The sequence below is a fragment of the Amphiprion ocellaris genome, chromosome 18 (assembly GCF_022539595.1).
Source record: "Amphiprion ocellaris isolate individual 3 ecotype Okinawa chromosome 18, ASM2253959v1, whole genome shotgun sequence".
In the NCBI taxonomy this organism is placed as follows: domain Eukaryota; kingdom Metazoa; phylum Chordata; class Actinopteri; family Pomacentridae; genus Amphiprion; species Amphiprion ocellaris.
Window position 1 is genome coordinate 25600322 of NC_072783.1, and position 22955 is coordinate 25623276.

A 22955-nucleotide genomic window follows, 5' to 3' on the forward strand; every position below is an offset into this window, starting at 1 on the left:
AGCACCTGTGAGATAAAACTTAAAGTTTACATCTGAGGTTTGTGGGTAACTGAGGGTTAAATGGTACACAGAAAAATACTGAGCAACCCTTTCCTGTTCTGTTTATACAAAAGAAGCTGCACCCTGTCGGTCTATATGTAATGTATAAGACTTCTTAACTGCAACTCTACAACCCAACTACTTTATAGTCTTTAAATCATTTATGATCTGAGGTCATTTCAGTTTTTTCCTGCCTTGTTACCTGTTAATAAGTAAAAAGTTCTTCCCTCTCGTCTTCTTCTCTTGTACTTACATATAGATGTTGGTACACTGTGCATTAAATAATTACACTTTAATTTAAAGCATATGTTTAAATCATAATCCAAAGCACTGCCTCTAATATGATGCTGTGTGATGAAGAATGGAAGTATCCAACTGTACACCACACACTACTTCATTCTCCCCGTTCATGTATCACGTAGTGTTTTTCCTTTGTTTTTGCAGCATCAATCTGGCTCAGACTCAGACACTCTTGCTTTTTGTATTCACACCGTGTAGCCAAATCCAAACTTTTCGCTGCAATCTTGTGGAACGCAGTCCCGGAATCTATTTGATAACCCGCCACGACTAGGTGTTCCCTGCTTTGTCTTTGAAAAGTGATTGAAATTCCTTACACCAACACCCACTCATGCTCCTACACCACCACCGAGGCACACAACAAACCTTACAGAATGCAATAAAACCTCAAAGGATAGCGGTCTGGACCGTAACCGAGCAAACTAGATGTGAATAAAGGGAGGTAATTTGCAACATTTGCAGGTTTAGATTATTTGGGTGATGTGAAATTTTCAGTTCTGGTGTTTTTGTGTTTTTTAAGCACCAAATAAAAGTAGGGAGCACAGACGTATTTTTTGGTGTTCAGTTTCCCAAGGTCAAAGCTTTGGATGAGACAGTTTCATAAATTGTGCTTTTGTTTCATTTAATGAAGAGCATGGACAAGCGTTGTGGTTAATTCAGTGATTAAATGCTCTTGTAACAAAAATAAACACATGGATTTTAGCAAACAAAGCGCAGAATACAATGGGATCCAAAGTGAGGCGCTGCTTTTTACAGCGTATTCTAACTTATCTGATTCATGCCGGCAAGAATGGAAAATAAAATATCTTTCACTCTGTGAAAACTGAACAGTAAGTACTTCAGACTTGCCTCATGGCTTTACACTTTGGATTTACCACCACAGCTCTGCAGCTTAATTCTGCTCTCCCTGAAGACTTCACTGACATTTTCCAAGGTCTTGCTTTCAACCCTGCCTTGATTAGTGAAGCAGTTTTTAAGAAGAACTAATCCCATTCCCTGGAATTTCCTCTCTGCTTTTTTTTTTATGAAGCAGTCAGCAATCCAGTCAGCAGCAATGTACAGTAACACAAACGAAAACCACGTGATCCTGAAGCTGAAATGATGGCCGTATCTAGCGGGAAGCAGGGTGCTGATGCTGGTAAGTGATCATTACAAGTGCAAAAGGCAATGTCATCTCAGATCCGGCTCCGTTCATTAGAGTCACTTCAAAGAATAACACTGCCTCCGCTGTTTCACTCGAAAAACTGTCTGGAGACTGCTGATAGTTACTTACTCGCCTTAGCCACGACGCATTACTGAAGGCAAAACATTTTTCAAAGAACATTTGTGGAATAAATAAATCTCTCCTGTGCCGTGTAAAAATAAGTCTCAAACCTCTACTCCCACTTAAAATCATGTCCCACCATTTCATAGAACTTGACATTGTAAGGTCGATAAAAGTCCCGCAGCTGTTCGATAGCATCCCTGTCTATCTGCACGTGAGTTCTGCCCTTGGACTTGCCAAGACAGCGAGGCGAACCGCTGCTCTCTGGCTTTTTAAGGCAAGGGAAGCCTTTGGTGCGGTTGAAATAGAAGTGTTTGTCGGTGACGATGCGTTTTAACCCAAGAAAGTCTTGCACCCGCGCCAGCTCCCCTGCTGGATCCGTGATAAGACGCTCTCCGCTCACGAAGTGGATCTGCGCCAGCGGGAAGTAGCGGAGCCAGTTTTCAAGGTGCAAAGCGTACAGGCCGATGCGAATGGCGTTCCAGGACATGTCCACAATGCCCAGGCTCTGGTTTCTGAAGGCCAGCTCCTGGAAGCTGGGCAGGTCGGGAGTTTTGGATAAAGTCTGGGTGTAATCGGATATCGCTCGAGTGACGGGGTCTCGCACCACCACGATGAGTTTGGTGTCCTGGGACATGGCGGAGATCCGGTGAGGCGTCTCCTTAGTCACAAAGTAGCTTGGCGTCTTCTCCATTGTGATTTGGCTTTCAAGAGTCCTTGGCATTAGACCTCTAAATGAAAGACAGAAACAGAAGGTAAAAGTTTCAGTAAGATAAAGGTTTCTTATGTACATTCACAGTAATTTATGCATTTTTATCACATTTTCTGCTGTTTGGAGGTTAACAGATTCAGATATAGAGGACATGATGTCCTTGGATTCACTCTGTCATAAGTAAAAAAGTGTATATTCAACGTCTATTTAGGGCAGCATTACACAAGTGAATTGCAAAGGCATAAAAACACCCTAACTGAGCCGCAGCTCGGCCATGAACCCAGTTTCTCGATGTAAATGATAATAGCAGCACTGGAAGCAAAGTCATAGTCTGTTGCCACTGGAGACTTGTCTCGCCGACAGCTTTCCTGTGCATCAGCCCAGCATGGTTCAAGAGTAATAAATCACCACGAATGCAAACAGAACGGTGACTCTGTTAGGTTACGTCTGGGTCTTCAAACTAGGCCATTGTGAAAGAAGTGATTTGAACAGATAGTAAAAGATGAAAGTGGAGATTGATTGGAAACCATTAAAGACCAGGACTGGAGTTCAAAAGAGCCCGTTACCAGGGCTGCAATTATTATTATTTTCATAGTTGAATGATTTGCTGATTTTTGTCTCAATTCTCAATTAACTTTTTCAATTTATAATTTTCAGCAAAGAAAAGGAACAAATTTTCATTTGAAAAGCTTCAAAGAGAAACTGTTTGAATTTTGTTCATAAAAAATTCTTATTTGCAATAATTCATTATTAATGTAGCCTCTGATTCATTTCGTGTCAATCAAATTAGAGCAGCTTTCAGGCAGTTCTGATGATGTATTGATTTTGTTGGTTGATTCAGGTCAGGTGTTGCTTTTAAACAATTCATTTCAGTGTCTTCAGCAATGTATTGACATTAGCTCTAGGTGTTAATAGTCATGTTTCCATGTAACTGTCAATCAAATTTAAAAAGAATTTTTAAAAAATGAAAAAAATGCAAACAAGACTTCTTTCCATTAACTACTCTGGAGTAAGTAAACTAGGCTGAATAGTGCTGTCAGAAGGTGGTGGCATGGGTACATTATACATGACTGTAATAAAGTAGAACAAGTACATACAGGTCAGAAAGTTGTGACAAAATCAGATCAATCTCTAGTGCTGACAGAGCGCTGTGAAGAATGGTCTGACTCCCCCTTAAAGTCTCAGGGTCGTTTGTATTTCCCTAAATTAATCCCACTCGTCTTGGGTGGGGCTAAGAACAGGATGCTGTGATGTTGTTCATGCAAACCAGTGTCAGGAAATTGTTTTTGTGGAACATTTGCACGCAGGGAAACGAGCACTGTCATTAAAATGGAAAATTCCCTGAAAGAAAGAAAGATTAGCTGGGCTTCCTGTTTGCCAAACCTTTGGCAAGACTTAAAGATTCCAGTGTGGTAGGTTACTTGGATGGAGACTGCTGTTGTTGTTTCCTGCAGTAAAGGAGATTTCAAAAATAGTAACATATAGATTGTGGATTGGAAATAGAAAACCACATGAAATGTGCAGCCAACAGCAGCAGTCTACATCTGGTGAGTCAGACTAGCCAACCCCCAGAAACATGTCAAAGAAGAAGAAACAAGTTTTTGTTTTCTGTATCCATTAACATTTTCTAAAGCAATACTTCATAAAATGCAAACAAATATGTTATGGAAATATGGCGACTGTTTTGGAAAATTTAAAAAATCCTACACAGTGGCTTTAACTCGAAATGCTAATGAGGCACTGAATGGCATCAAGTCACAAGATGGACACTGTTATATGTCTAAACTGGTGAAGTATCAGTAAAGCAGTTACATTTTACTGACCAGTGAAACAAATAAGGTGCTTTTTGTGTGCTTTCCACAGGGTTACCTTGCTCACCTCATGCTGCACAAGAATTTAGTACAACTTAGATTTGGCATGTCAAGTCAAAATTTGATGCTTGTGTCAGTTCACTCAAGGGGAAGTTTTTATTTTTTATCACTCCTCCTTTTTTATTTATTCTTTTATTTAGGTTAGGGGTGCAAATAGTGATTTTTCCCTCAGATTTATTAGTATTTTGGTCAATAAAATATCAGAAAATGATTAAAAATGTTGATCAGTGTTTCCCAACACCCAAGATGATAAATGTCTTGTTTTGTCCACAACCCAGAGACATTCAGTTTACTGTCATTGAGGAGTGAAGATAACAGAAATTATTAAAATTTAAGGAGCTGGAATCAGAAACTTGTGATTTCTTTTTCTTAAAAAAAATGAATCACTTATCAAAACAGTTGCAGATCAATTTAACAGTTGAAAAGCGATCTGTCAATCATTCCAGCTCTAGTTACGATATTACATAAAACAAAACATTCTCACAGCGCACTCAATTGCATATTCAAAATGAGACTCCTCCAGACAGTCATTTTGGCTTCATTGAGGGGTGTTTACAAGGGAAGCAACTGTTTTATTTTGAAAGCAATCCTCACTTGACCTTTTCTGAGCAGGTCTGACAGCTGACAATCAAACTACAGTAATGGGCGAAGGTTCACATCTCTAAGACACATCTCTGAGATAAAAGGGCTTCAGCTGCCAACCGTCCTGAAGAGTGCCAATTAGTGGAGATACTCTGAGTCTATAATTATTATATAATACTACTGATACACATCCCTCCTGCAGGCTACATGACAGCCAGTCATTAACATGAAATGTATTTGGAAGAAGATACGTGTGATTGTGTATAATTGGCTGTCTGTTTATGTGCACACATGCACCGTTTTCCATTAGCTAAACCAACACATTTTTTTGCTTTAAGTCTATAATTAAGAAGTTTAAATAATTATGTGTTTGCTTCATGTTTCGTGCACAGGTTGATGATCAGTCAAACAAAGCAACTGGAAGGGGGATGCACTTTGTTAAGCGTGCGTCGCGTGGCATTTTAAAATCAATACATCATTCACTTTAGGATTCATTTTGAAATATTAGAATAAACAAACAAGACTACAGCTCGGATGGCTGGCAGCCACGGCGGCTCCGCACACTGCAGTTTACACAGATTGCCTCCAGAGGTTGGATTTTATGAGAAATCTGATGAATTGCTCTACAGTACATCAAAAAAACGAGAGAGGGAGGGCCAGTGTTCTGCCAGTGTAAACAGAGCTCAGTCCTCCAAAGTTCTTTGCAATAAGAAGTTGGAATGAGTCAAGAGACTGCGGAAAAAACACATCCAGCATGTTTACCCACCTCAAAACATACAGAGAGGCGAGGGGGGAAGGGGGAGGGAAGAAATATGACTCTGAATTTCTGAAAGTGAGCAGCTGATGTTGTGTGGAAAGTGGTAAGAGCGCTTACAGTAATTAATGACACATTAATCTCTGCTTCTTTTCTGATTCCTTAAATTATTTCAAACCTAATTTTTAGAAAATTATGACAGAGCTTTGAGAAAAACTCAAAACTGCATTTAATGAGCTAATTGTATTGGCCTAATTTCACTATTATCTTTTTAAAAATCGTACCAGAATGTGTCATTTACAGAATTTTCTGTCATTATAAATTATTTAATCTGGAGTGAAACAGCCTCAGCAGATACATGCAGGATCATGTCAGCACATCTGACCATTATCTAATATCCATTCAGGGTTCAGCAGCAGTGAAATTGCCAGTTTGTGCAACTAATTGCTAAATGTTCATTGAAAAACTGCTATAATTCAATTTAATTTACCACAATTTATCCAAAGCAACAATCTCAAACTCAAATTTTGTGCTACGGAACCTCATTAAACTGTAATCTGGTGCCATCTATTTCAAAATGAACTATATGAGATTACTAGTACAGCTGGACACGCACCTGTGCAGGTGAGATCAGTGCTTACCTGTACCACTCCAGACCTCTGTCATAGTTCCTATCGAAGAAGTGCGTCTCGGTGCCAGCAGCGCGCACGTCCGGATGGATCCTGATGAACTCCAGAACCGCTCTGGTGCCTCCTTTCTTCACTCCAACTATAATGGCGTTGGGTAACTTTTTATTGCCAAACTTTAGATTACTCATGGGAGTGCTGGGCGTGTCTGTGTGCACAGAGGAACGGGCTCTTTGGTCGGGTTTCAGCCGAAATGCTTCCACGCTGCTCGTCCTCGCATCCAACGGCGAGACGCAGGAGGAGACGGATCTCTGAAGCAGCCTTTTGGCTCCATCGGCGCGCTCGCAGCTTGGCGTCGGATCACCTGACTTTGGCATGACGGTGCTGTCAGGGAACAGAGCACAGTAGCACAAATATGAGAGGAAAAGGGATAATAAGCACACGGACGTCCCTCTGAGCCGGTGTGAGAAGGGCAGGAGTCGACTGAAGAGGAGCACGCATGCCATCTCTCCATGGACATGAACAGTGCATGGTTTTCTAATTGATTTTGCGCTCCTTCCTCTCTGGTTGTGTTTTCAGGTGCTGAGCTGAGAGCAGGAACACATGAGCAAACTTCATCTAGTCAAACACGGAGCGCATTAACACGATCCCTCTGAGCTCCGTCTCCTCACTTCATTAGCTGGAGACGCATCCACCGCTGCGCGCCGAGCTGAGGAGCGACGTCCTCTTTGGAAACTCCTGGACGCCTCCATGGTCACCGGGCAGCAGCGGGAGGCGGCAGTGGGGAGCTTCTCTCTCCGGTAACTTGAGCGGACTGTCAGCTGCAAACCGGCTGAGCGACAGGAAAAGATTTCTACAGCGTGACGTCAGAGCATCTTTGCATTTCAAAAAAAAAAAAAAAAAAAGTATTCAGCTGTCTCCCGTCTGACTTCTCATCATGCAGGTTGTCTTTTTGGCACATAGCTGCTGCATAGTAATCACCCTCAGCTCTGTGCATACACTATGTTTGTGCCAGTTGAATGCAACAGTATACGTTTTTATTTTCTCCCAGCAAGTGCGATTGAGTGTAAATTTACATACTTTTGAAGCCTAGGCTCAAAATAAAGTGGAATAGTTGTGGAATTTCAGCTTAAGACCGGTTCAGAGACATTTACATCACAAAAAACATGAGGAAAACACCCATAAACATCCATAATTTAACACTTCGTGTCCCTGCAAATCCCGCCCTCCATCCTCAGCTGGGCTCCTGCTGATGCACCAATCACAGCACCAGCTTCATCTCTTCTGCTGATGTGACCTGAGGGCTAATTTCTGGGTACTCAATCTTTATCTTATGGTTTATCCACAGTCTTTGTTACCATGGTTCAGATAACGGTTGAGTTTCTTTTAGTTTAACAGATGGAAATCTGAACATATAATTCCATGACAACTGGCCAACTGGTCATGTGACATAACTAAAAGTCCCAGAAGAGTCACATTAATCAACTCTTTACTTTAAACTTCATAATATTCCCTACACTGTCAAAAAAAATAAAAATAGAAAAATCGATAAGGAAATGGTGAAAATCTGGCAGCCAAGAGCTCCAGAAAGAAATATGTTACAACTGTAAAATAGTTTAATAAATTGATGACATTTTTTTAAAAAGTGATAATAATATTTTAGCTGATTTAAACAAAGCAGAAGAATATAATTTTACGGTCACACATTGTAAAAGAGGAGATTACTATTTGTAAAAAGACAGATTTTTAATATGGATATTATGTACAATTTTAAAAAATTGTTTATCAAAACAAAATTTAATTAAAAAAATTAAAAACAAACCTTTAATAACACATTTTTCTTTCAAGTAACAACCACTATCTGTAAAATAATTATACTGATTTTTAGCAGGCAAAAAATAAATAAATAAAAATTACCACTTGTAAAAGTACAGATGTTTGATTAGGACATTTTTATAGTTTTGATCTGTTTTTTGAGGGTTAACATATAAATTATTTTTTTTCTCTGTGATTTTAGCAGTTATCTGTAATTTACCAAAACATGGAAAATATGTAAAGTAACAGTAATAATTACCATTTATTTTATTTATTTTTACATTTTTTTACAGAACAGGAGGTCCCTTTGTGATAATCTTGACGCAAAAATAATTAGCAGCCACTGGTGATCATCAAATTGTTTAGTTTTGAGTGCCAATGACAATATTCACCAAGGCTTGTCAGATGCAGTTATTAACATTTTCCAGTCCTCTGTAAACTGGATACTTCTGGGTTTTTGACAAGTGGTCCGACAAAGCAATGCTTTGAAGACCACCCCTGGGAAAAAACGTATTCTTTCCCCTTGTCAAAGTGTCTATATTGTATTTTAACATGCTACTAAGAAGTGAACACCATGACTGAGCATTTCTACCTCGAAACCACAAGGTAACAATGACCGTCTCATATACAGATATTCAGCCTTTTTTTTTTTTTTTTACATAACAAACATAATCCTCAGGACATTCAGTTATATTTCTCCTTTGGTTCTTGAGATTGTTTCACCACACAGCAAGAAGCTTTTTCAGTTCTAACTGACAGATGGGATTCACAGATAAATACTGTCACTGCAAAATCACATGACTAATGGCCCATTATCGACCCAGGAGTCACATACCTCAAGGTGTGAGTGGCTGTGAAACTACCAGGTCAAGATTTTAAGTCCCTAATAAATGGTGTTGCAGACCCCCTTCCTCTTGTGTTGAGCCTTGCACTTGTGGTTCACTTATTTCTTCTCCCCTATATAGGTCTGTGCACTCCTCGCTGCATTGAACTGCATATACAACATCATTTAGCTTGTTTGGGTGTTTTATCTTCAGTGGGAACCAGTTTTTGCCTGAGAGTGTTAAAGTCAAAGGCTATGTTGGGTTTTGGAGAACGTCTTTCTAAGTTTCGTGGATGCACCAACTTCATAAGAATGGCAAACTTTTTCCACCTGTTCTTCTTTTCTTCTCTGTCTGATGTTTCATTGTTTTTCAAAATGTCTTTGCTGTCTAATAAACCCAAGGAACCAAAATCACGAGCTAGGAGGGTGGGACTTTTTGTATCACTATTATTTTTCAGAATCGGTTTCCAGTTGGGACGTGCATGGCTGAATTACTCCAATGTTACAACTTGTCGCCGTGTAAAGTAGTTTTACAGTGTTTGAGCGGAGTCATGGGAGAGCTGGTGTGCTCGAGCTACAGACAGTTGCAGAAGGGTGAGCTGAGAGAGGCGAGGACTTCATAAATCAGGAAATTCTCAACAAAGAAACAGAGTAGAAGCATTTAAACTGAGGAAAGGATTATTTTCACGGAGAAAAAAACGTCTAAATGTGTAATTTTTATACACATGGAAGAGTTTAAAGGGTTTGATCAATGACTGTAGAGAGACTTTAAGAATGTGTGATGAACAGTTTTTTTTTTTTGGCATTTTATTATCCAACTAATTACTTAGTCATCACTGAATATGAGTGGTGTTAGAAATGTTGCAGCTGTAATATATACTAACTATCATGACCTGTCTTTACTCTTTATAGTCTATTTCTTGATCAATATGTGAGTTGTTGCAACTTGTAATTGCAATATTACATGCATATGGATGTATTTCTGTTTGTATTACATTTCATAATGTCCTTTACAGTTACAGTTACTTAGTAACTGCTCTGGATCTTCAAACAAAACCCAATCTGTGGCTGACAATAACAAACAGCTGAGACAAGTGTGCAGAATGTGACTCAAACAGATGCTTCTCCTCCAAAGATGGTTTTGTTTCAGGAAAATCTCATTTCTGAGTATGCTGATAACATGAAAAATACAACAACTTTGTGTTTTCGTCCCTTCTTTGTTTTCAGTGATTGAGTATTTTAGTAATATCAGAAAAAATTGCCAGAAAACCAGAGTTTGGCTGTTTAAACTCAGTGGAACATGAAGTGAAAATCCCACATTTATGTAATTCATCTACGCTGATAAACTGTCTATCCTGAGGTCTGCTGTATGACAGTTTGATTAACATGTTAATTTAATAATATATAGCAAATAAGCACATTAACAAATGAAATAATGAAGGTCTTGTCACTATTTTCACATGTGAAGGTCTTGACATAAAGGCTGTGTATAACCTCCTCATTGACTCATCTGAATCTTTAGAAAGCATGATGCCTCGTGATTCAAAGAAACCAATACAACAGCGATGAAAGCAGCAGTGGTAGTTTCTTCCTAATAACTAGAGTCCATTTAAAGCAAATAGTACCTTCTTAAACCTTTTCTGTCATCTAAAGGGGCCACTATTGAATCACAGTCCAAGAGCAAAATGCTTCCCAGGTTCTTGTCTTCAATGTGGGTGAACATTAGTGAGGGAAAAGGCTTCAATATCAGGTGATAAAACAAGATCCTGAGTTTACTGAGCTTTAGTGATGCATTCCCAATTTAATTTTCACTTAAATTACCACAAACTCTGAGCTTCTAGGAGTTCTGGCAGTAGCACTTCACCCTGTACACCTCTACTCTCCCACAGAACCAGTAATCTTGTCCCTGCTCCTTTATGGCATCCCTCGCCGCCCTTAGCGGAGGAACTGTTGGTGTGTGGCCATCCCTCTTAGTTCCCTGATGACTGATACAAATGCAGACCAGCCCAAGGTGGAAACAGAAGAGGATAAAAACTCCCAGCATGGCAGAGACGCATGGGGAGGAGTTGAGGTGTCACAGCGGTGCTCCTGCGGGTGTCTGCGCCCAATCTCAGAGGCCTCTGATTAAAGAATGATTTATAGGGGCTGGTCGGAGAGACCCGCTCAGCAATCCGTCTAGTGAATGAGATTTTTCCTCAGGAAGAGGGCGGGTAAATCAAAACCTCTGGGCGAGAAGCCTGCAAAGCTCAGCGATAGGGCTCGGTGATTAAATGTTATAATCACCTCTGCTGAGTGCACAGCTCGGCTTTTCAGCGCCACTATCAAAAATACTAAAATCAGTTTACCCTTACTTTCATTTGTAGAACATATGTCTTGTTGTGGCTTATTACAGAGCTGAGTGTCACCTTTATTTGGGGTGGGGGGGGGGCTATGACAGCAGTACAAAGTGGAATTCTCTATTTAATGGCACTTTTGCAGAAAAAAGATATGAGAGAGCATCTATTTTTTTTTCTAGTTTTTGCCTCCTAAGCCTTTAAGATTAACTAAGAGTCATACTCAAATTTGAGGAAGAAGATTGGTTTAGTCTGGTAGAACTTAAGGGGGGAACAAACACAGCAAAAATAAATAATGTATCTGTGAATACACAATGTGTTTTTTCATATTGGTGCTTGTCTTTCACAGCTCACTGTATATAGGCCATAGTTTGCCCGCTGACCACTCCATCAGCTGCTCTGCTCATTTGTCAGAGCTAAGTGAAGCCTGAGGGGGGAAACATCAGCCCGTCTCGACTCTGATCAGACGCCGAGGACAGATACAGATGATGGAGACAACTTTACATCACAGATGGATAAAGAATCACTCCCACGGATTCAGTTCACACCCCCTTAGGAAAAAAAAGTGCACAAGCGGAACTGTTTTGTTATAAGTGACAGTATCGGTGTTGTTTGCGTGTCAGGATGCCAATTAACACGGTGTTACAGAGAAAATAGCTGCTCAGATCCATGATTTATTTCTACCTGGCACAACAAATGCTGATGGAACGAGCAAAGATGCTAAAGCTGAAACTCACTCTTTGGTAAAACACTTCATACATTAGTACATTGACAGTGCAGGTGTTAATTTTGCGTCTTCGGTTTTCCTCTTTGTCAAGTGAGGCAGAGACAAGTGTCACCTGGAACAAATGATGTTTTAATTGATAAAAGAAGGTAATACTTCTTGTTATATGGTGTGAGAAACTACTTTCAGTTTCTGCTGATGTTACTCCTAAGCTGTTGAATAGAAAGGCCCAGAAACCACAGATGCGCAACCAAAAAAATAAATAAATATCACAATACTGACATCTGCTGGTCAGTTTGTGGCAGTGCAGCCTCGGGGCGTAACTTCAGTCTGATCTCAAAGGGAAAGTGAAAGCTTCTAAGTTGGCCTTCCTGTAAATATCAGGGGCTGGTAGGACACAGAACAGCTTTTCAACAAAAAGACAGTAAGTAGACCTGAACTAAATGCTACCTAGAGATACTACAAAGGGGTTTGAACAAATGTTTTTATATAGCATGTTTGAAAAGGGTTGGAAAATACTTCCCTAGTTTTATTTCCTTCACCTACTATGTCTACTACCTAACTACTGCAAGGCCCCTGTTATTGGAAAAAGGTTGCGTTTGACTTTGGCTGTTTTTCCTCGTTGTTTATTGTCTTTTTTTGACCTGCTTATTGGGTAAAAATACCTATACAGCAATATAAAAATACTCCATTACATGTACAAGTTCTGGATGAAAAGTTCTACTTAAGTAGAAGCACATAGCTATTGGAAGCAAAGGGTGTTTAAAATACTGAAGTAAATGTTCTGGTTTGATCTGTCAGATTAATATATTACATATGGCATTTTAAAGATTATTAATCCTGAAGAATCAGTGTCAGCAACATGTTGGAGCTGCTGCAGGTTTGAACTACTTTACATCCAGTTTTATATGCAGCAGATAAATCTGAAGGGTCATGAGATGATTTATTGAAAGAACAGTCTTATTGGTGAGAAACTGGATCATCTGTGCATGCATGTAAAAAGAAATCATATGAGAAGTTTTACTGTTTCAGGGAGCTGTTAACATTTGAAGTCTTGACTACTGGCTGCTTTTTGTAAGACAAAAAAACTCATAAAACTCATTAATTTAATGTTTAATAATAAGTTGTATTATCAAAGCTTGTTATACAGTGGTGGAAAAAAGTCACCCCATACATTTGCATGTATATTGCTTTTAGAATCACTCTTAGGTGCACTCTTGAAGTGCAATTTTTTGTAGTACAGCCACAGCCATAACACTAAACAAATCCTTAAAAAGCCATTAAAAAATTAAAATTGATTGGTTCCAAAAAAAAAAAATCAAATTTTGAGTATTGAGTCATTTTGGTAGAATTTAGTTTTGTTAGTTTTTCTTGTAAACAGTAAACAAAAAAATAGAATTTGCATTTGTTTGCGTCTGTCTAATGCAGCCACACCTTTTGAAACACACAAAAAAAAGATTTTTCCACAAATCTATCATGATAATATTTGAGATTGTGTAAAATTTTAGGGGTGTCCGAAAACTTTTTCCACCACTGTATCATCCACGGAGGAAAAAAAAATAAAGAAACTACAGCTGTCAAGTAAAATGTAGAGTATAAAGTACAATACAAATGTCGTAAATGTATGTACCACATGGGTGCATATGCCATAACTTTCTCCTTTGCTCTCTGTCCCCATATTTTCTGTCTCCACTCTTCTGTCTGTTGCTACCAAATAAAAATGAAAATGCCAATAAATTAATATTTTTTTTCAAAAAGTACATAAATAATAAGTAATATAATTTAAAAGCTTGTTATATCCTCCACTGAGTAAAATCTCCATCTTAAAAGGAAACTAAAGCTGTCAAATACATGTATTATAGTAAAAAGCACAATATTTCTCTCTGAAATGTAGCAAAGTGGAAGTATAAAACATAGAAATACTAAAGGACTTAAAAACTGGGCTTAAGTACAGTACTTGTACTCAGCCAGAAAATATACTCAGTTATTTCCCACCACTGCATATAATTTTGTTCAAAAGAAATCACCAAAAGTATCAAGCTGCCAAAAAGCCAATCGCTGTCTCTCGCCATGGTTACTAACAAATCAAGGTGAAAATGCCAAGGAAATAAAAAAGGTATAAACCTGACATAATTATATTTAAGAAGTATTTTGAGGCTCTGGGATCACCGAGACCTTAAACAGAAGAGTACAATTGTGTAAAACTTAAATTTGACCACTTGTTTTTTGCTTTTTTCAGGGGAAAAAAATGGTAAAAATCCACTCGCATGTTGCCGGAAACACCTTGAACTGTCATGAGGTATTTCTTGAAAAACTCCGCAGTAGAGGAGCAAAAGTAGTCGACTCACCTGACAACAGTGAATATATCATCCTCTTCTGTCCCATCGTCACTCGCTTTCAGACTGATGTTAATGCAGCGTTGTCCGAAATCTCAGGTAAACATGCAGAAACACAAACGTGGAAGAACATATTTTACTATATTGTTTTTGCTGCAAAATGACCTGTGTTATTTCTCTGTACCAAAGACAAACAAGGGAAGGTGATTGTGGTGGCGATGCATCACACCTTTGACCCAAACTACACTTTACCAGACATGAGACAGATTGACTCTTCAATCCAGCTTCTTGTGGACTGTCTGTTCCATGAGACGAAAGGATTTTATAAGTGCGCTCGCAATTCAAAGGCAAAGAAGATGGTGTATAAAGAGGTAATCACTCAAGCCTTTTTTTATAAGTTGGAGTAATTATTATATTACATTAGCACATGGTAAGGATTGTAACTCATGAAAAATGTTTAGTCCTGTTAACGGAAAGCGAGAATTGAGAACACTGAGGTGTTTGAGTGACGTCTAGATGCCAAATACTAAAGTTGTACAGATTAAACCTTTGATTTAATAAATTTAGCAATAATTTATTTGTCTAATATTAATGCGAGCTGGCTGACTGAACTGTGTTTTTGGAGATGTGATGTAAACATTTTTACTTATTTACATCATGTTTGCATTGTTTTAACATACATAAGAGACACATATATAGAAAGACACATACTGGGCTCCTTTATGTAATTTGTATAACCCCGAAGAAGAAGTGCATGCTGGGAAACATATGCAAGTGAGCTGACAATTTTTCTTAATAACTTAATTCAGTTCATTATGGAAACAATCCATGAAGCATTTAGTCATGATCTCAAGCTCTGAAAGTGATAGTTAAATATACATTTTTCAAAATACTAATCTACATGGAGAAAATGTGTTTAATACACCCTCATATTTTACATCTTCCTCCCACTGAGGAACACGAGACAATCTTAGCTCACTAATAAAACACAAATTATTAATCAAAGTTATCAGGACTATTGTGCAAATGTTAGAATTTCAAGTATTGCTTTAAATGTTATCAATTTAAATTTGTAATGCTTTAACAAATTTTTGATTGTTTTATTTTTCTTTTTTGCAGCTGGGTATTAAAAGTAAAGTTCTCCAGGCTATAAAAAAAAAATTAAAGATTTAAGAAACAAATTTAACCGAGTCTTAACTCAGTTGAATTTGTCTGGAGATGAAAAACAACTAGAAAAAAACAAGAGGGCCTCCTCAGATGTCTTCTGTTGGACTGAAGAAAAACACAGACTGCTCTGTAATAGTCACCAATGTACTTTCACAAAAGCTTTAAACTCTTTAACTTCCCTCACTTTGTACTATGGATTTAATCACCCAACCTGGATTTGATTAAACTGTGCTACACATGTGATCATGACACATTCATTCTGCTTCTCTTGGTGTAATTTAACTGTTTAATATGAAATTATTATGAATGCTTATTAGAGGATATTGTAGGATGACAGTAGATGTTGGCTTGTAAATTGCATAATAAAGCAGTTTCACGTATAAGCTACACACTTCCTCTGGTCTTTGTGATCTGGGCTCATTTCTTGGTTCGAGGTTTTCTGTGCAGCAAAATGTTCTCACTGAGGTCAGCAGGATGTTCTGTGGTTCTCTACTTTTATGCTTCATGAGAAACCGAGAGAACAGCGGTGAAGCTGCAGAGTCCAGTCCCCTGCAGGTACACTGATCCTGTTAACATTAATCTGACTTGTTACATGCTTGGAGCTGTGAGTGGGTTCTTCGTATCAACACCAGTGTGCTGCACATTGTCGCCTGTTAAAAGCCTCCACTGTGCCTCATTCAGTCTAACAAGTATCCTCCATCTGACCATATCTGTTGGTACCAATAGCACATATTGTGTCAACCATCCCAGCACTTTGAAGAGAGGAAGACAACACAAGTGTGACATTAATTATTACTCTTTTGCACTGTTTTCTTTAGTTGCTCTTATATTAGTGTGGCATTGAACTCCTGTTTCCCTTTTTGCCATGATGTGCTTCAGTAAATTAATAATAGTAATTCACTGCACTGTGTTGAATTATCATCAGTTTCATCTATCTATCTATCTATCTATCTATCTATCTATCTATCTATCTATCTATCTATCTATCTATCTATCTATCTATCTATCTATCTATCTATATATATATATATATATATATATATAGGTGCCGTCAAAAGATTGAAGATGCTAAATTTACCATTAAGACAACATGGAAGCTTGTAATTCTGCACATATCCTGACAACATATAGACCTCTATGCACAACATAGTTTTGTGAATGATTACCAAATTACCATTCTGACGTGGAAAAAACATGTAGATTATAATACTTGCTACACATTAAATTTTACTGATGCCAAAGGTGCCAAATGTTGTTGAAATGTCAACCAAAGTTTGCATTTTTGGTAGGAAATATGATACAGATAACACAGAGTAAAGAGCATGTGCAATTTAATTAGTTACTAATTGCATTCACCTTTTGATTATTAAATTAATCTTTTGAATATTAAAAACAGTGAAAACTGCTCATCACACATTTCCAAACTCCCTCTACTATCACCGCTTAAACCCCTAAAAACCCATCAGAGTGTATCAAAATGACATTTATTTGTTCAAAATGTAAATAATCCCTTTTGACTTTTAACAGTCTCAGATGTAACTTTATACCGTCGCTTCTGTTCGAATGTGCACCACTAACCTTTCCACAACTTGCTGCAGCTCAAGCACACCAGCTCTCCTATAAATCTCTTCAATTACCTGAAATATACTCTACACAATTTCAAGTTTTATTATTTAAATAATTCTGCTGTACACGTCACACATGTACACGCCAAATGGTTTACACCTTACACAAAACCGGAAGATGATTTTGAAGAATGATGGTACAGAAAGCTCCACCCTGCAAGCTGACATAATTAGTTCCTTACATATGTTTCATATACACCTCTGGAAGTCTATTCAATTTTTTTAAACTGTCATGGAAGGAAGAATTGATCCTCCATGGTATTAACTGCTTATTTTGCCCATGATATGCCTTCAAACCTTTTAAAAACACTACATAGACATGTTATCCAAAGTTTAAAACATGATTTTCACAAGAGGAGGTCTACAAAAGAATCCAAAACTGATGTAACATGCTTATTAGGACTGATGCGGTTACCAGAAAAGCATTTTGTTGCTTTCCTTGGAGAAACTACACAATGTGAAAGCGACTATGTCAACAGAGAACTTACATCATAACATGTTTTACATCACTGTTACTTCAGCATCTATGTAGATAAAAAAAAAATCTCACTAATTAAGAATAATCTCAGAACATAAAACTGATGGATATTATGTCTCCTGCTACTCAATTTTTCACGCCATTTTTGAGTAATTTGTCTCCTGTGACAACTTGTAGAGCATTATCTACACTGCACTGATTTATGTCAGCTGCTCTGATCCTTTCATTGCATCGTGCCATTGTGTAGTCTTTATTTTCTGTTTCTGTTCATAATACTTTCCTGGAATTACCCATATGGCCTCGATTAATAACCAACTGCAAGTATAATCTGTCTCGTTCTGTGAATGTAGTTTTGTTTGTGGCTGTTAAACATGGGAGATTTAATGTTGCTTTGGAAAAAGGGGTTTTGTGAGGTTTCTTGCGAGGCAAATCTGAGGACACCTCTCATTACAGGAAGGTCCTCGGCATGCCCGTTGTTAAGGCTGATTGAAAGTCATTACTGGTGAAAAGTTGAAAGGCCTCAGCCATAAAACTGAACAACTGCACACTGAGGAAAGCAAAACATCTGGGAATTTCCTCTCCTTATGCTCCTGTTTGTCAGTTCAGACTAAATAAAAGGAAATGACTATTGATTTAGTTGTGCAAACCCTTTGTGTACTTTGGATTTTCTATTTTGGTTATATGCGCACCAGTTTCCTCTTTTTTTTACTACTGTCATCATTTATCCACAAAACTTCAAAAGCTGAGAGGAAGATGTGAAGACATTACATCAAGTCATCTAGTACTTCTCTGCATGCAGCACTTATAGGGCATGCGGTGTCGACTTCTGGACTAGTTTTGCAGAGCAATTTGTCTGGTTGTCGGCCTGCAGCAGCAGTGAGTTTGCAGCCTTACTTTCCTCGCTGCTCCTCCCATTGATTGAAGGTACTTTAATAATAATGTTGTGTTCATGAATAAGAATGATTTGCTGAAGTGTGCAAAAATTTGCTGAAGCATGAGCTTGGCACTGTGTTGGACACTGATTCCCCTGAGATGTCTTGTAAATTGTATGCTGATGAATATGATGGCTGGACTCTGTTGGCTGCTGACTTTGTTGATTCTTATGGGCCTAAAATAAAAAATATTAATCTAGTAGAAGAAGTTTGCATTCACTCATGTATTGACTAACATTTCTGTCTAAGTCTATGTCATGATCTTTCTTGGACATTAAACTGTGTCATTTTGCATCTTTTGCATCTTAAAATCATGATAACTCATGACCTTTATGTGCCATGATTTCTTTCTGGAATGAAACCACTGACTTTGGTGAGTGGTTTCTGTGCTGTAAATCCACGTTCATAGTGAAATTAGTTATTTTCTTCAGTATATTGGGTTGATGTTTTCCTATTTTCGTAGTCTGTCTCTGCAGATCCTGCTCAGTGCATCCACAAAACAAAATCATTACCTTCAATGTATCTGCAACCAGCTCCATCAGCAAATGAACTGAATGTCCAAACAAATCTAAATCAATGGTTCAGTGTGCTACACTTTGTTTGTAAGTGCATTCTTTTAAATGTTTCACTGGCTTTGAGCTTCCCATTTGGGAATGTAGTTCTGCGTTGGTCGTATCGTGTTCAGTTAGGAGACAAATGTTAATTTCATAACTTCTCCTGTAGTGCTGGCTAACTTTGTCTCAAATGTCAGTGTAGTTTGCTTGCAAGTTCAAACTTTACTCCTACAGCTGGAGAAGCTAAAACCTGCCGGCAATATCATTTCATTTCATTTTTTGCTGAACTTTCCTTTACAAAGTGAACCTCGTTACAGTAATATAGTTTGGTGCTCATTTTTTAAAAAGTTGTGGGATGTGATACAAAGAAATATCTGCTGGTTACATAAAACAGAAGCCACCGAAACCTGAAAGCAAAAAAGGGTTTGTTTGTGTTTTTTTACAGTGTCTATAAAAAGTATCCACCCTCCTTGGAAGTTCTCTTTTTTATTGTTTTTATATCATTGAGTTTTTGTCAATTAATTTAGACTTTTTTGACACAAATTTACACAAAAAAGACTCTTTCATATCAAAGTGAAAACATATTTCCACAAAGTAATGTCATTAATTAAAAATAAAGAACGTAAAACATGTGATTACTCAGTACTTTGTAGAAATCCGTTTCCACTTTGACGCGAAAGAGTCTTTATTTTGAAAATTTTTGATAAAAACAGCCAGATTAAATTGACCATAATTCATACTGAAAATCAATAAAAGGGAAAAACTTTGAAAGGTGGGTGAATATTTTTACAGCCACTATATAATTGCACTTCACTCGTTTACTCACAAGATGGCAGTTGAAGATGACATTTTCTCTGCGTTGCACAACAGGCTGTTCGGTCGACCTACACGAGCAGCAGACTCTAGAAACTGACAAACATGATGACATAAACACAGAATCTCAGCTGTGAAGGTAGAAATAAAGACAATGTAAACATTATACATTACACTGGTTATATATTTATAGCAAAACTAGATCAAGTCCTGGGTTCAAACTATGTTTATGGAGTCACTTCATAATGTAAGAATCTGAAATGTTGGGAACTGAAAATTCTGTTCATAGTGGCCTTGATGTTATTATTTCACTGCATCATTTTAAACGCCAATTCCTGGAATACTATTTCAAGATAAAAACAAGTGAGCTGAACTTTTAAAAAACCTTTCTGTTGACTTCAAACAGTGCGACATTCTTGCACACAACCTGATCGAGACACCAGAATGCGTCCTCTTTGCGTTAGCGCTCATACTGCAGGTCCACATCTGCATATGAACGCACAAACACGGCCGCACACATACAGACAGACACATAGGCACAAACAAGTCCTCAGAATTATATGCACAAACACACTGTGTACAAACCAAAAGTGAGTTCTCACAGACAGGAAATGATGTCAGTTCTTGTCTCCAAGGAGATGGAGGCAGTTGCTAAGATACTGTGACACTAGGATTTTTCTCTCTATTTTCTCTCCCTCTCTGTGTCTCTAACAGACACACACACGCACGCACACACGCACACACACATACATACACACACATGCACACACATACACACACACACACACACACACACACACACACACACACACACACACACACACACACAGGGATGTCACCATGAATAAGTCCAAACTCTCCCTTGCATCTCTTTTATTCTCTTGCACAGATGGCAATGAGCACCAACTTTTTTCCAGTTACGTTTCTAAAAATAACCACCAAAAAATGCTACTTTGTTCACAATCCCAATTGGACGCTCGGGGCCATTAAAGAGATCACTAATGCTCTGCACCCGAATCTTAACAACAGAGCCGCTGCCGCAAAAATTAGCCACATTCTTAATCTTTGTTAACTACGTGCAATTACTCAGTCACCCACTTCCAAAGCGGTGAGGCCTGTGGCTCCCGAAACGATGCAAGTGATGGATGTTTATCTGCGCCCCTCTAAAGCTTCCACACAGTGTGAGCTGCACCTCTGTAGCGCTATCAGCATGCCACATATGTCTTGGCACTAGCATGTTGCTGCCAAAATCCTCATCGCCCTCCCCTTCTCCTCCCCTGTGGCTCCTAACACGGCATTAAGAGTTTATGGGGTTTGGGTTTGTATTGGAAATGCCATGCACTCGTCCTCTGGATAGTGGGATTAGCTCTCTCTGCTGTATTTCTACTCCAAGAGCCTTCCTGTACTGATGACACAAGCAATACAGCAATGAGTGTTTGTTCATTTACTGTGCACAAATGCATGTCCTTCTCCCTCCCTCCACTCCTACACACACACACACACACGCTCAAGGGTGAGTGCACACACACACACACACACACACACACACACACACACACACCAACGTAGCATACATACATAAGGGGAATATCAGATTCAATGTGCAATGACACAGTGAGGACATAGAGTGGAGAGAGAGAGGGGGGAAGGAAGGAGAGCAGAGGCACAGGGTGGGTTTGGCATGGGCGGCATGGAATCATTTTAAATGGTGCGGGGGTTGGAAGGCAAAAAGATGTACAGAGAGAGAGGAGAGACGAGAGTGGCAGAAAAGCACTGAAAGGCAGCCAGGGTTGGAGGAGAGACTGGATAGGGGCTAAGATTTTAACATGAGTGAGAGGGAATGAGGGAAGAGGGAGAAAGAGGGAAAGGAGGAATATCCTCTGCACCACTGTGTGACTGGAAATTTAATAGAGGGAGAGAGATAGAGGGAGAAAGAGAGGAGGGAAGGAGAGAGAGAGAGAGAGAGGTAGATGGGGTGGGAGAGAGAGCCAGAGGAAGGGGGAGGGGAGAGGAAGAGAGAGGCAAAAGGCACAGAGACCTCATTGCTGTGCAGCTTTCAGCAAAAGCTAGTGGTCGTGAACAATGCTCACTACGGCATTCACCGAGATGGGAGGAGGGGGGAGGAGGAGGAGGAGCAGGGTGAGGGAGGGGAGGAAGGAGAGAGATGGGGGAGGAGGAGGAAGGAGAGTATATATCTCGAGGGTCTTCAGCATCACTGGCCTTCTCTGTCCTTTGACCTTTAGTGTGAGCTGAGACAGAGCAAAGATGTACTGAGGTTTATTTTAACCCACAAACCATAGTGGATACAGAGCTGCAAAAGGAGGCTCTTCTTCTCCTGCACTAAAATTTGACGCGAAGTCTTGCAAGGAGGGCAATGATGATGACGTGGAGGTGCTGAAGTATTCGTGCACATGTGGACGTGACAAAGATCGATATGGGGAGGCCACTTAGCCAGGCTGGCATCTCTTCACTGACTTTCTTTATTGGCTAATAACCTGCAGATGTTCTTTCCAGTTCACTAATTAACACATGCAACAGACCACTGAAACCTGCACACATGCACAGGAACATTAGGTTTAAGTAAAACTCACACGGCTGCAGAGTTTTGTCCTCCATGTAAGGATGCTGACAACAAGTAATAATGGTGGCCGGCCTCCTAAACTACAGCTTTAAATCCTCCACAGAGGCTTTAAAAGAGTGGGGGGAAAAAATACTCATATGCAAAGTCTGCAGAAAACAGACCTCATTAGTCTGCTAGATTTAATCTTAGCTGGCCATTACCAAAATGCATGTGCTAGCAGTGAACATTCATTATGAATATGGACATTAGTAGGACTACAAAACTCTTTAGGAGTCAGTGGACCAGAAATGTTTCTTCTTATTGCAGATGTTTGGTGATCTTTGGGGTGAAACAGGTGCCAGTTATAGGAGACACACACTGACTCATTTCATCCTGTTGATCATACAGAGCTGCTGAGTCATATTAATAAATATGTGACTACTACTCATGTTGCACCAGGAATATGAAACCTGTTCAATAAAGGAGAAAAAAAATACAGTAACGCATGAAATATCTCTTATTTTGCTTTGGGTGTGCAGTTTTACGCACGAAAACATATGCAGAACGCATCCATAGGTCGCTGGGTCTTATTCTCCCATTGCTGCCTTAGTAGGATTCAGACTGGAGCATACGGAATGTGCGTAAAGAGC

At 39.0% G+C, this 22955-nt stretch overlaps 1 protein-coding gene across 2 annotated transcripts; it reads right to left on the reverse strand.

The window, feature by feature from the left end:
• Nucleotides 1-312: 312 nt before the first annotated feature.
• Nucleotides 313-22913, reverse strand: LOC111584633 (heparan sulfate glucosamine 3-O-sulfotransferase 2-like). Of its 2 annotated transcripts, XM_055004634.1 has the most exons (4): nucleotides 19759-22913; nucleotides 14189-14270; nucleotides 6161-6529; nucleotides 313-2331 (listed from the first exon to the last, which is right to left on the reverse strand). In XM_055004634.1, exons 3-4 carry the CDS (start codon nucleotides 6520-6522, stop codon nucleotides 1713-1715), a joined length of 981 nt encoding a protein of 326 aa, XP_054860609.1. In that variant the 5' UTR covers nucleotides 6523-6529; nucleotides 14189-14270; nucleotides 19759-22913; the 3' UTR covers nucleotides 313-1712. The 2 variants fall into 2 exon arrangements, with proteins under 2 accessions (XP_054860609.1, XP_023149584.1); XM_023293816.3 differs by lacking the exons at nucleotides 14189-14270; nucleotides 19759-22913 and having other exon boundaries at nucleotides 6161-7240.
• Nucleotides 22914-22955: the final 42 nt, after the last annotated feature.